Below are 16426 nucleotides of genomic sequence, written 5' to 3' on the forward strand. Positions count from 1 at the left end.
TCCAGGTAATTTATATATGAAAATAGTTCAAATTCCATTTTTAAAAGTGAGGAAAATTACACTGCAAAAACAAATGGTAAGACATACTTGGGCAATCCTTTTCTATTATTAGCACCATAATGGAAAAAAAGAATGTTCAAGCATATTTAATACAACAGAGTAAGGAGGTAGGTAAACCACAGAATCATACCTATCTCATCCTAACATCTGCTTGTTATGTATCTAATTTCAAATAAAGTCTCCATCACTAAGTTCTGAGAAATTCGCTTTCAAAAATTGTGAAAGTTTTCTTTATTTAAAAACATCTGAGTTTAACCCCAAATCCAAATTTACACAAATTTGGTAGGAAAAAAAAATATTATCTAAGAAAACCCTAAATCCTCAATGGATTGATTCTATTTAACTTGGAATTAGAGATCTTTTAAGTTGTGATGTTAATAAATATGTACCCACAAAGATAATAAAAATGCAGTTACCACATTCTGAACAGTTTCTGTGTACAGGGCACCATGCTGAGCACATGGACCACAAAATCTCATTCAATCCTCAAATTCAGCTGAACAGGGAGAGTAAGTCTCTGGCTTTATCCATGAAAAACTGGGGTTTTGGAACATTCGATCTCCTACCTAAGGCCAACTGGCCTACAAGGGACAGGATTTCAGCTCAGATTTCATATACCTATAGGTTATAAAGCCTTTCAACACTGTATAATTTTAGAAACTACACAAACAACAGAAAGCTGAGTTGATAAAATACAGCATTATTTTTGACTGTCATTTATAACCAAACTGGGTAATTACTACAGAATAGAAAAAAATAATAGAAAAAAATGGTTATGCTTCATATTCTTAAAACACATTAATCTAAAATTGTAGTAGTTTCAAAATGAGTATTATCTTATTATGTGAATGTGAATTAAAACATGTCAAGAGGAAGGTGAGTCGCTTGCCCTGAAGTTGTTACATGCATCCCTGTAATACATGAAGAACCTGAACCAGCAATTGCCTGATTCTGTCTCGTTCAGGCTGATAAAGGCTTTCTTTCCTACTCTTCTCCACCAAAGATTTTTTTTCAAAAAGAAATTCAGAGAGATTTGAAAAAGCTACTCAAGGAAAACTTAACAAAAATGAACAAGAGTAATATCAAGGACATTCCAGGCCCAAAGTTTCAGTTTAATCGCAGATTAAGCTGGTGAGTTTGGACTTAACAGATTGCTGTTTTAATAAAAGAAATTTACCAGATCAAAGAAAAAGGTATCAACAAGCAAAGAGTTCAGCAAAAGACTTAGAGTGAGAAAAAATAAATAAAGCTCAGGGAAATGTTGTAGGTAAAAATTACAGACAGAGGTTTGTATAAACTATCTGAAAAGAAGGCAACGGTGCATAGTGAAAGCCTGGCCCCATCTAGCTGAGCGTGCAGGAACCTCTGTCACTGACTCACTGATTAATCTTGCAAGGTGAATCCCTTTTCTATAGTTTCCTCATCCGATGAGTGGTACAGATGAAACTACCATCTCAGAGGGCTAAAGTGATAACTGACTATTATAATATATGTAAAACTTAACACTGAGCCTATCACACAATTTTTGTTAATCATTAATAGGAAAAGTCAGAAGAGGAAAATGTAATACACATAGCTTTAGATTTTCTACGCAGAGCATCTACTGGGTCTTTTCTAACTATACTGACACTCTAAAGGAATCAAAATTTGATTCCCAAATAATATGTATAACATTGACACTTTTAGTTAAAGATATCTGAAAAGTTGGCAGCACTAGGTTTCCTTGAACTTTACATCTTCCTTGAACAGGTCTGAATTTACAAGGTGCGCTCCAAGTTATCCAAGATACCACTGGCAAAGACAAAAATAAACCCCAGCTATAAAAGTGTAAAACAGAATTTGCTTTCCAAACAAGCAAACTTCTGTTCCTATTCAGTGTTTCATTAAACTGAAGCAAAGTCTGATTTTGATATATAGAATACTATTTTATTATTTATTTTAAATCTTTCTTACATGTTTAAAAAATATACAGGGGTTCAGAACGACCTCAATAAAGTGACGGCATTTCTACTGAAGAACCTCTGAAGTCAGACCAAACATGGTATGCAAACATGGTTGGCTTCTAAGTTGAGGAGTCATAGGCACATTTCATTAAATGCATTTTATAAAACAAAGAAATCATAAATGACGAGAAGAAAAATACTCAGTAGTTTGATATAAATTTTCAAACATTTTTCAGTCAGGAAACTTAAGGTAAAAAAGTAAGATATAGATGTTCTACTGCTCACACCTGTTTCACCACTCATTCCCCAAAAGCCACCTTGCTGCATCTAAACCCCTGACAAATGTACTACTCAATCTCAGGTAGCACACTAAAAAATAAGTTGATCTCTGCATCTGAAAACAGATTTTACAAAATAAAATCCTGATAGCTCTTTCCTGTGTCTGATAATTAAGTACATTATAGTCTCAGCAGCACTAAGAATGCAGCTTCATCTAATATAAATATCTAAACAACTACACAAAAGTATTTTCTTTTTAAAATAAGTTTTTGTATATACTTTTTCAATGTTGACATCTTAAACAACATTGATCTATGTACTGTGCTAAGAAAACATTAGGCACATATCACATAATAATTTACATTTTCTTTGTTGTAAAAAAATACGGCATGTGCAAATACATATCACACAAATGACTACTGGGCACAACAGTTAGCTGATGTAGACCTAACACACACACAAAAAATTAATGCTTAAAAAAAAGGACATTCCAAATAGCATTAAGAGTGATACATCACTATAGGGTGAGTATCGGCATTTGCATTAGACTTACTTGTGGGTTTACTTAAGAAAACAAAGCTTCACCAGCAGGGAAGACAGCACATTAGGCACATGAACTAACTTCAAAACAACCAGATAAAACTGTTTCCAAAATCTGTTGAAAATATTTAACACAATCTCCCAAACAAGCTACTAGATTGCTTTGTTGGAAGGAATCAATTATTTACCATTATGATTGCTTTATACAGTAGATTCTTTCATTAACTAAGATACTTCTGGAGTAAAGTACCACAGAAATCAGATGAAGAAAAATGGAAAGGGAGGGAAAATTATACATACATATATATTTTAAACATATATGGTGCTACTACTAGGAAAAGGGGGGGGGAGCAAATGTCATTTTACCCAGAAGAAACAAAAAATACCATTTCTTTTGTTTGTGGCAGAAAAATCTGTGCTGCAGAGAAGACTGTGAAAGCATAAACAAAGGCTGTGTGGAAAAAAAATAAAATAGGCTTACTGTGCATCCTCCATAAAGAAACCACTATGATTCTAGATTCATGTGTTTAAAAGTATAGTTGGATGCTATACTTGGCCATGTATATGTGTCGTTTTTCTGTAAAGGGCAATTTATGCAAATAATAACTTCCACAAACACAAAAAGTGAAAAACATGTAAAGAGACACAATGAGAGACAAACAGTCAGAGAAACAGACGCTGAGGGGCTTGCCCATGTCCTGAAAATTTGAGATCCTTCCTTTATCTACAATGCTAAAGTTTTCCCATTACTGAATATTTATATTCACAGGCTATAATTCTCTCATGAATTACCCCCTACACATCCTTTCCTTTAGTTCTTTTCCCCCATGAAAAAGTGGGGAGGGATCTGCAATCTCATTCTTCATTTCACAGTCATCCATTCAAGTAAATATTTCTCTGGTGGCAAATTTCCAGGTGAATCAAGAGTACAATCCAAAACCACTGTCAGATTCCATGTGGTTTACCGTGAGTTCTCTTCAAATGGAGCAGGAATTTGCCCGCTTCCTAGGTATGGGGTCTCGTGCTTCCTGATTCTTCACACATACACAAGATGTGCACATTGTCTCTGAAAGTCTTCGGAGGCCAAGCCGGAAAACACTGTTGGAGAGGCTATATATTACACAATTACAAAAACTATTACTTATAGCAAGCCATGTTGTTAAGAAAGACAGTGTTGGATTGTCCAAGACCCGGGAGCTTTCTAGAAGAAAGTAAATGATATAGGGGAGCCACAGCATGTAAAATACACTGGTTATCCTAAACAAAACCATGGCATATCGACGGTCAGGGCTGTGTCCTGTCTCTCTAGAAGTATTGACTTCATGGCTGGGAAATCGGGCCCTTCTGTCATTAATCTCTTTGGTGTGCTGCCGGCAAATTTTGAAAATGTGAAAGTAAGTGAAGCAGACAACGAAGGCAGCAGGAGCATAAAGTAAACAAACAATAAAACCAGTAAAATAGGCACTGGTGAGCCAAGAGGTGGCACACCATTCAAAAATGTCACCATGGTAACCAGGTTTCCCCCAGCCAAAAAAGGAAGGCAAGAAAATTAGGCAGGAGTAGATCCAGATCAAAACAATGCAAATTCTCAGGCGACAAGGGGTGACCAGTTGATTGTAGGAAAGAGGCTTGGTTATTGCAAGATAGCGATCCACACTAATGCAAGCAAGACATGCCATCGAAACGCTTTTTAGAACTGAGATGATATATCCAAAAACCTGGCAAGTCAGTGACTCGTGGACACCTGTGGAGTAGTGGAGAAGTGAGAGAGTAGGGACCAAGCAGCTAACTCCAACGAAGAGATCAGCATATGCCATCGTCTGTATGAAATAGCTGGTAGTATAATGATGTAACAGAGGAGCACAGTGAAAGACAAAAATGACTGTTAAATTCCCAGCAATGATTAAAAATGTCAACAAGACAATAACCACTGTCTCAAGGATGCAGACATCTACCACACTGTAGTGGCCAAATCCAAGTGGGCAGGAGTGACGCTCAGACACATTCCCATTGCCGCTGCTCACATTCAAGAGCCTCCATTCAGTCCACCTGGATTCATTCATGGCTTGGAATTAAGGAATCTGCAGCCCTGGCTCCAGCAAGCAGATGACCTTTCTAGCATCTGTTAAACTCTGTCCATGAATCTCAGAACAAGCCTCAGTGTTTCAATTAGAGCTGAATGTCCCAGAGAGTGCTCAGTTTTCTTCATCAGTCTTAGTTCACCAGTAATGCACCTCAGCTTTGAGGGGTAGGGAGGAGGGGAAGGTAGAAAGGTAAAAAGAGGTCTCTGATTAGCTTCTTCCAGTGCTGCCAAGAAACTTTTTTGCAGACACAAGGCACTTCTGGAAAAAATGGATTTATTACCTTGTACTATGAAAAACTAATTCTGGAAAAAGGAAAAACGAAGAAGAACAAAAAAACATCAATTGCCAAGGGAAGAAAATCTTCTGTGGGCTGTTTTTTCTCATAAGAGAAATAGTTTCTTAGGGATCAACTAGAAAGAAAGAAAAAGGAAGAGTCTTATATTGTCTCATGCTTCCTGCTTCATCTGTGAAGAAAAGTGCATTCATATTTTACATTTAAATAATTAAAATCCCACATTTGGTTGGAAAGCTAAGAAAAAGTTCACTGTGGCAAAGAATGTCCTAGGGCTCAGTTCAGGTTTGATGCTGATGGTTCAAACTTTATGATACATTTCTCTAATTGTTTTTAAAGGTAAGAAAAATAACTTTAGCAAAATTAATTTCAAGAAGTACCATCTCTATATGGGCATGAAGAGCAGAATGGGGGTAACAGACTCAAGATTGCCCTATAACTCTCATGAGAAAAGAGGTATATTTCCAGTAGGGAGAATGACATATGCCTGTGAGCAATATAATAAACTTCTGAAGGTTTAATTCTGCATGCATTTTTAAAGCATTCAGATGAAAACAGTCTTAGCCCAATTCAGTTACTGGTGCTAATAACAGCAATGTAATTTATATCTCTTCCCTTTCAAAAATAAGGTTTAAGTATATTCTGCCTACAATCTACAGAGTTGGGTCTGAAACAGGTAAATTGCAATTCTTAATGCTGTTATTTAGCCATAAATTTCAGCATCTTTAACAAAAGATAACTTTCATTTTTTTAATATGCCACCTTCCTTGTACTGGCGCATGGTAATAAAATATATAGCTCAAAGTTTTTCTCATCTTTGCAACCATTCCTATATCTCACACATATATGAAATTTAAACAATAATAGAAACTTTCCTATGCACTGAGAGTATTTGACTAGAAATACTGTCATTGTTTATTACTTAAGTATTTCTAGTAGGCTTCACATTTTGCTATACCTTTTCTATTTCCATTAGATTATTAACACATGAAATCATTACTTAAATTAAATCTTCTGAAAGTGGAAAATTACCTTGTGTATTATATTTGCAGTTATGTAGCAGCCATATGCTAAGAAAATGCCTCTTCTATTTCTGTATTAGATTTAGAGCAAGTGCTCAATTAATACTGGAGCCATTAGGTGGGCTGTGAGATAGTCTTGCTTTAAAATACCTCAAAGCATGAAGATGAGTTTAAATCCTCGAGTTTGAAATACTGAAAGGCAGGCAGGACAGAATTCATCCAAAAGGCTTCCAAGGTCATTCTGGCATCAGGCTAACATTTGCCAAAGTCTTTTTCTAAAGTACAGGCATTTCAGAGAGTCTCCTATCAGTCTTTGTTGTCATAGCTTTTGAAGAAATAGCATGCACTAGAAATGAAAACATTTCCTTCAGGAAGAATACAGCAGCTTAACAAAAAGCATTCTTCTGAAAGTTATTTTCTCATGCACCGCCACATCATTCAGGGAAGTCCTTCTTCCTTTGTAAAAGCCACAGGATATTCCTTCTTGTACATTCTTAGTTTTACTTATCACAAAATAGTTCTCTTATCACAGGAATAAGGTAACGCTTCTCACCTACACTCACTTTTACAGCTGCTAGGCTGGGCTGCTTGATTCAGAAGTCCGATTCACTGTGATGCAGTTACCAGGGTGCTGTCGGCAGATCTTCACAATCTCTCAGTACCACTGCCTCCACCTGAGCCGGAGCCCTGCTCCTCCTCCTCATCCTGAGCTGATGCAGAACTCACCATCAGAAAGGTGACTCGGTCCTCCTGCCCCAATCAACAGCACAGCCAATGGCTACTGCAGCTGAAACTGTCACTAGGTAACAGTTGCCAGGCACATGCAGGCTTATAGACTTACTCGGCAAGCTCCGATCAAGATTGACAAGAAGACGACAATGGAACTGACCGATCCTTAGAATGTGTTAATGGCACTTATGAACTTCTAGAGCTATTCTTTTTATGCCATCTGTAAAAATTATTCCCTATGAACAGGAGAGAAGAAAAACTGGCACACACCTTTAAACCCTATAGAAAAACTACCACAAGGTACTGTGACACCAAAAAGTCAGCAGTAATCTAATGCTCTTTGGCAGAAAAAACTCATCAATTATTAAAAATCAGTAAAGTCTTTGTAAACTCAAGTGATAGGACTACTAAATTTTTGCCTGTAAAATATATAGTTGTATATCCATTAGTAGAAGAAGTTAAAACCATTTACTAATTTCTCCAATCCCCGCCACCGCCACACAAAATTGATGAGTTTGAGGTGCAAAGCAAGCCCTGGTGGGGCTGGGGTTGTGGCTCAGCGGTTGAGAGCTCGCCTCGCACTTGCAAGACCCTGGGTTCGATCCTCAGCACCACATAAAAATACATAATTAACATAAAGGTATTGTGTCCAACTACAACTAAAAAATAAATATTAAAAAAAGCAAGCCCTGGAACTAACAACTCTATATTAAAATCGATTTGGAGAAATACTTAGGGTCAAATATGATCTCAGAATATAAGCATTAGAAGAAATAGACTGTTTATCACACAATTATCCTAACATGCAAAAAAAAGGTGAGGGGGTTAAACAAATTTGTCATACAGTGCTTAAGCAGCACCCAAGTTAGAAGAAGGCAAATTAAATACCTGCTCAAATATTTGACAGACATTAAAAACATTTTCATTTATTTTGACTTACCACAGACAACCATTCATCTGTTTTAGATGTATTTCTCATGAGGTCAGCACCTTTCTTAAAAATGGCTTAGAACATCAAAAAGAATTTAAAAATTATGTCAGGTTTAAAATAAATCAGGAAACTGAGGATGAAAAGGGAAGACACCTAATATATGCAAAAAGCATGTTTTGTGTGCCATGCATGGTGCTGTGCGTGTTCAGAGTTTACCTGTAAAATCTTAAACCTCTCTACAGTAGGGAACCAGTCACTAACCCTCAAATGAAGAAAGTGGGCACTGGAGAAGGTTAGCATGACTAGCCCAGGGGACAGTGGGGCAACAGACAAAACAGATGAAACCGCCATTCTTAGCTATATAGATCTACCCTCCCCTCCCCTGTCTACTGGTGACTACCAGTCAGGAAGTGTCCAAAATTTCCTCAGACTCTAAAAAAAATATTTCTAAGGTACAACTGCCTTGTAGGAAGACTGCCACTGTTAAAACCTTTATGGATTTAGGTGAATTATAGAATAAGTGCATTTCTCATTACCAGAAATATTTAAAGACAAGTTAGAACAGCAATCTTTGAATAAATATTATATTTAGGTTTGAAAGTAAATAAATTTAACACAAAAAAGCTAGAAAGTCTTATTTTACAGTGAAGCATTTTGACTTTAAGAGATACCCAACTGCATTAAAATCAAACAAAATCAGATCTAAAATTCCCTAGTACAACAATAAATATGCAAAATGAAGTTACATTTGATAAATAAATATTCATGAATGTAGCTAGGTTCCACATTCCATATAAAGAAAAGTCAAAATAATAATCTTTACAACAAAACAATTAGAAATCAAATGTTAATTACTATAGCTACCAAAATTTAGACAAATTATTAAAAGTATAGACTTACACATTTTAAAAATAGTTTTAAAGTGTAATATTTCTAAAATTAGAGAAATGGCAAAAAACTAAATAAGATTTAAATATAAATTTAAATAAGGGAAATTCAAATATTAGATTGCTTTAGTTTGACACTTATTTTTTAAAAATCACTGGCAAGTATGTGAATATAAAAACACCGGAAATAATCCATAATTGTACATGCTTCCGAAGATACCTGATAATGTGAGGCAAAGTCTAAGAAGCAGTGACTTTGACATTGCACACATTCTTTTATCCTTCCACTTCCTAAAAAATGGATAAGTAAATAGAAGAGTTTCAGTAGGACTCACACAGTAATTTCCTGTTTTATAACAACTGACTCTATTGGCCCCTTCCTCTTCTTTTCCATCTTCAGATTGGTTATAATAGGAACTAATCATGACAAAAGGCATTAATATCATATGTTCACATAGCTCAGTACACACAGCATCCTTTGTTTTCAACATTAGGCACCATTCTCTTCATTTGAGGGGTCATTAAATGTTTTACTAGCACCATTCTTGTTATAATCACCATCAACTTCCTCCCTCTCCTTTCAACTAATGAACGCTAATCAGGAAATATCTGAGAGGACTCATTTTTTAGGATTACTTCACAATTACATCTAACAGCTAAAACTGTGTAACTGTAGATGACACAGCACAAGCATCTGATTTTTTAAATTTAAGCCTTCAATATGTTTAATATATTATTTAACATATATTATTATTTCATATTAAACATCCAGTCAATTCAAGCAACTACTCAATAGAACCCAGAGAGCAAAGCAAGAGAGGGATATTAGCTATTAATGACAAATAGGATAAGCAGTAGGAAGTGACTACCAAAGGGAGCTATATAAGCAATGCAGTATCCCAGAAGGTGAACAGATAGTGACTAAAGTAAACACTGTTGTCTTCTGATGAATTCTAGAAGACACAAAAGGTATGTGCACAGAGACTGCATTTCTCCAACCTTCCCTCTTGTTAATTTTTCTCCATCTCCACTGTCACTCCCCTCTGCAAGCTTGCCTCATCTTGTGCTTGGGCAACTGCAGTGACTTCCAGTCTGGTCTTTCTGCATTGTTTATGGCTTTTCTTCATTCAATTATCCACTAAACAGACATGATATTCTTTCCAAAATGCAAAACCAATTGTGTCACTTCCCTGTGTTAAAATGTTTCAGGGTTTTTATGCTGTTCTTAGACAAAGTGTTAACGGGTCCTACACAAACTGGGCTCCACATTAACTATCTAGTCTCATTTCTCATTTGCAAACCACATTTCCCTCACTCCTAATCCTACATAGCCTAGCTATATCCCCACTGCTTCAGGATATTTCTATCTTGCTATATTATCTCATTTCTTTCATTTGATTTAGATACAATCTTTTGATCTCTAATTTCTCCGGGAAACCTTCCTTGGGTTCACAGAGGGTATCAGACCATATTTCACATTTATCATAGTTTATAATTGTTTATTTTATTCAGTTTTGTTTTCTTGGCTAGACTTCAAGCCTCATGAGGGTAGAAAACATCTATTTTGTTTACCATTAGATCTTAAGTGCCCACACTACAGTACTAGCACAGAAAGGGAGCAAAACAAACAAACGTTTAACTTAACTTTAATAAATAGAGCATAATATAAAAATACTTTGTAAAATATATGAGAGGACTGAAAGAGTTGTAACCAGTTTTTGTGAAGCTCAGAATAAACAAAGTTCCTTGTAATCTGTTGTATGACATACAAGCTTCACAACAAAAAGCTAAAAAATACATGATTCATTACAAAGGGGAAAAATCAACCTCCTAATATATTCAAATTAAGAGCAATATTAGTCATCTACACCTCTATCAAAATCCAATTCTATATGAACCTTTGACTAGTACTTTGAAAAACAATAATGGTTACTTATTTTAAGAATACCAAAATGCTGGAAAATGCATTTTTAAACACATTATCAAATATAGTTGGGAGTAACATAGTCTAAGTACTAGAAGATAAATAAACCCTCTGAAGTGATATACATCACAAATCATATTTATGTAGTAACCTCTCACGGGCAAAACCAAGTTTATATTATTAACTTCATTTCATTATGACTAAAGTAATTGGTATTTAAAAATATTTTTAAAAAATTTAAGTTAATGATAGTACAGAAAGAAAATGCCTTAACCTGATAAAGATACTCTAAGGGAAAACCTATATCTAGTATGATATGAAAGGTTAAATGCTTTTCCCCAAAGAATGGGAAGAAGGCACAGATGTATGCTCTCACCCCTTCTATGCACCTTGTACTATGGGTCCCAGCCAGTCAAGAAAAAGAACCACAAGCCAATAAAGAAAAGGCAAACATGCCTGACTACACATGAAATACTGTGGCTAGGAAGCAGCTTGATGGTAGGGTGCCCGCATGCTAGACTGGTGTCAAAATAAAATATTTTTAAGAAAGGGATAGGGGGCTGGGGATATAGCTCAGTTGGAAGAGTGCTTCCCTTGCATGCATAAAACCCTGGGATCAATCCCCAGCACCACACAAAAGGGGGGAGGCACGGCTGGAGATGTGACTCAGTGGCTTAGTGTCCATGTGTTCAATCCCTAGTACTAAAAAGAAAAAATTAAACTAAGGAGTGAACAAGTAAATTTTGTTGGAATACATGGTCAATATATTAAAATCTTTCATTTCTATATACTACACAAATAACAGGAAGTGATACTATAAAACAAAAAAAGCCATTTATAATAGCCTCAAGAGATAGAAAATAGAAATAATAAAAAGTATGTAAGACCTCTACTCTAAAAGCTATAAAATGTCACTAAGACAAAGTAAAAAGTCCTAAGCAAATGGAGAGGTATCCCATCTTGATGAAATGGAAGACTCAATATTGTTAAGAATGTCAGTTTTCCCCAAATTTAAGTATATATTTCTTGCTATTTCAATTAAAATCCAAACAGGGTTTTTTTCCTCAAAATAAGAAGCAGTTGGTTCTCAAATGTATATGTACACAAAAAGAATCTAGAATGGCTAAAACAATCTTGAGAAAGAAAAGAAAAAACAAAGTGGGAAGACTGGCACAACCTTTAAGACTCACTATAAAGCCATAGTAGTCAAGACTGGCATAAAACATCAGTGAAAAGAACACTGAAAAGAATAACCGGTCCAAAAATAAACCCTCAATTATATGGTCAACTGAATTTCAATAAAAACCCTAAAACAAGTCAAGGGGAAAGGAAAATCTTTTCAGTAAATGGCACTTAGAAAAATCCAGAAATGGTACTTAGAAAAATGGTATCCACAGATGCAGTTTTTTGGTCTCATTTGAAATACTAATTCCTCTGGGGGAAAATGAACTTAGATCACACACAAACTTGTACCATACACAAAAATTTAGTTGCAAAGGAACACAGATAAATATAAAATGGAAACTAAAAATCAATACCCTCTAAAAGAAAATATTATTAAAGAACAACATCTTTATAACACAAGAGTAGATTTTTTAAGATAATGAAAACAATAACTAAAATAAAATTTAATGGCTAAGTCATAATAAAAAATGTTTATAAAAAACATCACTAAGAAAACCAGTAGGGGAGGCTGGAATTGTGGCTCAGCAGTAAAGCCCTCGCCTACCATAGGAGAGGCCCTGGCTTTGATCTTCAGTACCACATAAAAATAAAATAAAGGTTTGTGTACAACTACAACTAAAACAAAATATTTTTAAAAAAGAAAACCAGTCGGCCAGTCAAAGTACTAGGAGAAGGAATTAGTCAAACAAAGGACCTGAATTCAAACTAGACAACTAACTCCTACAATTTATTAATTTTAAAAAAAAAAAACAGGCTGGGGTTGTGGCTCAGTGGTAGAGCGCTCACTTAGCATGTATGAGGCACTAGGTACAATCCTCATCACCAAATAAAAATAAATAAAGTTCATCAACAACACACACTCTCTCTCTCTCTCTCTCTCTCTCTCATATATATATATATATAAATATATATACTACTATATATATATACACATACACATACACACTCTCTCTCTCATATATATATATATGAATATATATACTACTATATATATATACATACACACACACACACACACACACACACACATATATATATATATATATATTTAAAGGTGATCTTGAAAAAGAAAGGTAAGAGCAGAACATTGGTTACCAGAGGCTGGGAAGAGCAATGGGTAGGGATGGGGCAAAGCTGGTCAGTGGATACTACCTACAGTTAAGACAGGAGAAATAAGCTGTGTGTTCTATTGCACAGAAAGGTTACTATAATAATGATAATGCACCATATATTTTTTAATGGAAAAAAAAAAGCATTTTGCATGCCTCTCCACTAAGAGATGATATTTCAAGAGATAGATAGATATCCTTAAACTGCATCGGAACATTATATAATGTATAATTATATCAAAATATCTTATAGTACCCCGTGAAGAGCACAAGTTTTGCATGTCAAGGAAGGAAGGAAGGTGGTAGAAAATGAAAGAGTGCTCAGCATTCATAGCCACAGCCATCTTAAAGGCAAAGTCAAACACAAAGAGATACCAATATATTCCCATGGGAATGGCTAAAATTCAAAGACTGACAGTACAAAATGTTGGTAAGGTATAGAACAATGGCAGCCTTCTCACTGCTATAAAATGGCCCAACTCTGAATGGCAACTCTGACAAACAGTTTTGGAATTTCTTACAATATTAAACAAATCTATCCTAAATCCTTCCACTGCCATCCAAATATATATATGTCTAAAAAAGACTTGCATAAAAAGATTCATATCAATATTTTGAAAATAAAAGAGTCACAAATGGGAAAAAATATATATATCCACCAACAGAGGAATAGATAAACAAATTGTGATATGCCCATGTAAAGAAATACTACTCAGCAACAAAAAGAAATGAAACTGATGATATGAACAACATGGATGAAACTAACAACAGGAAACCCTACCTCTACACTTCAGAGAGTATACCCTGCTTGATTTTAAATGAAGTTCTGAAACAGCAAAAAAATAATAATTTTTTGCTCAAAGAAAGTAGGTAGTATGTGTACATGTGTATGTGTGTATGCACATGTGTTTGTGTGTGTACACATGAGCACACACCAAGGAATAGACTAGCAAGAGGTATAAAGGAACTTTTAGGAATAAGGGAAACATTCTGTGTCATGATAGGTGTATATGTATCATGTTAAATCAAAATAGAACATTTAAAATCTGTGTCAGTTCTACCAAGGAAAATTATAAACCTATGATTATACTTTTATGTATTAAGCACTCCATTTCTCTGTAAACCCAACAAATGAAAGCCCTAAATTACATGAGTGAATTTTAGGAAAATTCACATAACCAGGAAATCATATAAACTGATGTTTAAAAAGAAAAATACCATAACAACTAACATAAGGTTTCACAAGAGTGAGAGCTACCCTGGGCATCATAGCACATGCCTGTAATCTCAGTGGCTTGGGAGGCTGGGGCAGGAGGATCAAAAGTTCAAAGCCAGCCTCAGCAAGGGCAAGGTGCTAAGCAACTCAGTGAGACCTAATTAAAATACAAAATAAGGCTGGGGATGTGGCTCAGTGGTTCAGTACTCATGAGTTCATTTCCTGGTAACAACCCCCCCCCCCCCAACCCCTACCAAAAGAAAGTGAAAGCTAATATAATGCCTTAAAAGAAGGTGTTCTATCTCTTGGTGGACAGAATACATACATCTAGCCTTTGCATACCTTTACAATCATTTTACCTAACTCATGGCTCACTGCTTGTACTCACAAACACAAGAGTCCAGATACAAATGAGACCTAAAATGAGGAAAGCTTTATTAAGGGCCAGGTATAACTCTCTCTGAGACTGTCCCAGCCAGTGGAGATCTAAGACAACTGCAAAATAAGCAAAACCTTTAAGAGAATCCATTACACTGAGTCAATTACAAAGGAAAGAGAAAATACTTATTTACACATACATTCCAATCTTTCTTAGGGGAGGAACCTTCAAACATAAAATATTCATATGAAATTAATTGGTCAAAATAGTATGCAGAACACTAAAATAAAACCATACACAGTATGATCTTTCTTTCTATATTTCCCACTAGACATACCATCATATTTAATAAGGATTTGTTAAGTTTGAAGATAAGAGAGACCGTAATTTGGGGACAGACTTTGGGTAGATCTAGGTTGCATGATGGCTGTACCATACATGGGCCAAGAGGCCTGGTACATCATTCTCCCCAAGTAACTCAGCTTGCATCTACAAAACGAAGATGATAAAGCCAACCTTTCTAAAATTTGTTTATGAAAATTATATATTAACAAGAAAGCACATAGCAGTTGTTCAAAGCTCACTGATAGTAACTATCAGTAACCTTTCTGTTTCATTATTTTTAAGAAACTACACCCACAGGTAGCCTGATGAGATTAAGAAATTAATAACAGTACTTTATCTTTTCCACCTCCTCAATACGCCTTTTTAAAAAATATATCCTTGAAAGAAGTATCACTGTCTAAACCTGACCATGCTTGCTAGGAAAATCCTGGGATTAACAACAAAACAATATAAAATTATGAATCCTTAGTTCACAAAACCTCAGGTACCAGGATCCTACATTTCCTAGAAAATTGAAGGACTTTTTAAGTTAATTTCTTGCTTTTTTTTTTTTTTTTTTACTGTATCAAATTTCACATGTAATTTTTTTTGAGGGGGGGGGGCAGTACTAAGAATTAAACCCAGGATCTCACACATGTTAAGCAAGCAAGCTCTCTATCACTGAACTGCATCATCAGCCCTTTTTAAATTTTATTTTCGAACAGGATCTTGATAAATTGTCCAGGCTGAAGTTGAACTTGTGGTCCCCCTGCCTCAGCTTCCAGAGTCATTGGGATTTTAGGCATGAGCCACCATGTCTGGCTGTATTTAAATTTTTATATGAAGTTTTAACTACTATACCTTCCTTAACCTAGAGTTATGAAAATAATTTAATGTTGGCCTCATAGGCAGGGATCATGATTAACATCAATTAGAACATTGCATTCTAATACATCATAACGTTGTACAATCATGCCTTATCTGTACAAACTGATTGTAACCTAATATAATTATACCTAATTTAATCTATACAATCATACCTAATACAATTATACCCCTGTAGCTGCTAGAGATATACATGTGTGTACCCACACAAACACACAGATATATGTGTATGTATGAATATTTTCTGTCCTGATTTTTTAATTTGTTCTTTTCAGATATACATGACAGCAGGGTATATCTTGACATTTTATACATACGTGGTGTATAACTTATTCTAATTAGGATCCCATTCTGTATATATGCTTTAATTTGTTGAATTTCTATAAGTAACCAGGTACCTAAAAAATAATATATCACTCCCTATGTTTTTTAGTTTGTTTGCACAGCAAATATAGCAGTCTTCCCCTTCTTTAGTTTTTTAGAGGCTTAAATATCAGAAACTAAGCTTAGAAATTTTTTTTTCTCAAAGAGTAAATAGAAGTATTGCCCTATGAATAAAGTCTCATACTTCAGGTCTAGGTTGCCAGTTATTTCTAGACTAGTAAGGTGGTAACTGTTTTAGTATGGCACTAAAAAT

General features: G+C 35.1%; 2 protein-coding genes and 1 long non-coding RNA gene across 5 annotated transcripts in view; 1 reads left to right on the forward strand and 2 right to left on the reverse strand.

The window, feature by feature from the left end:
• Window positions 1-16426, reverse strand: part of Rabgap1l (RAB GTPase activating protein 1 like) — a 620475-nt gene that overhangs the window by 381490 nt on the left and 222559 nt on the right. The gene's annotated exons all lie outside the window — the stretch shown is intronic.
• The window catches only part of LOC114092471 (uncharacterized), a 353583-nt gene that overhangs the window by 288065 nt on the left and 49092 nt on the right, over window positions 1-16426 (forward strand). The window lies entirely within an intron of this gene.
• Window positions 3720-4885, reverse strand: Gpr52 (G protein-coupled receptor 52). Its single transcript, XM_027935056.2, has one exon. It carries the CDS (start codon window positions 4883-4885, stop codon window positions 3800-3802), a length of 1086 nt encoding a protein of 361 aa, XP_027790857.1. The 3' UTR covers window positions 3720-3799.

This window comes from Marmota flaviventris, chromosome 12, assembly GCF_047511675.1.
Source record: "Marmota flaviventris isolate mMarFla1 chromosome 12, mMarFla1.hap1, whole genome shotgun sequence".
In the NCBI taxonomy this organism is placed as follows: Eukaryota; Metazoa; Chordata; class Mammalia; order Rodentia; family Sciuridae; genus Marmota; species Marmota flaviventris.

Excerpts from the sequence above, each read along its gene's own strand:
- Gpr52 (XM_027935056.2), bottom strand. The coding sequence starts at position 4,885 with ATGAATGAATCCAGGTGGACTGAATGGAGGCTCTTGAATGTGAGCAGC.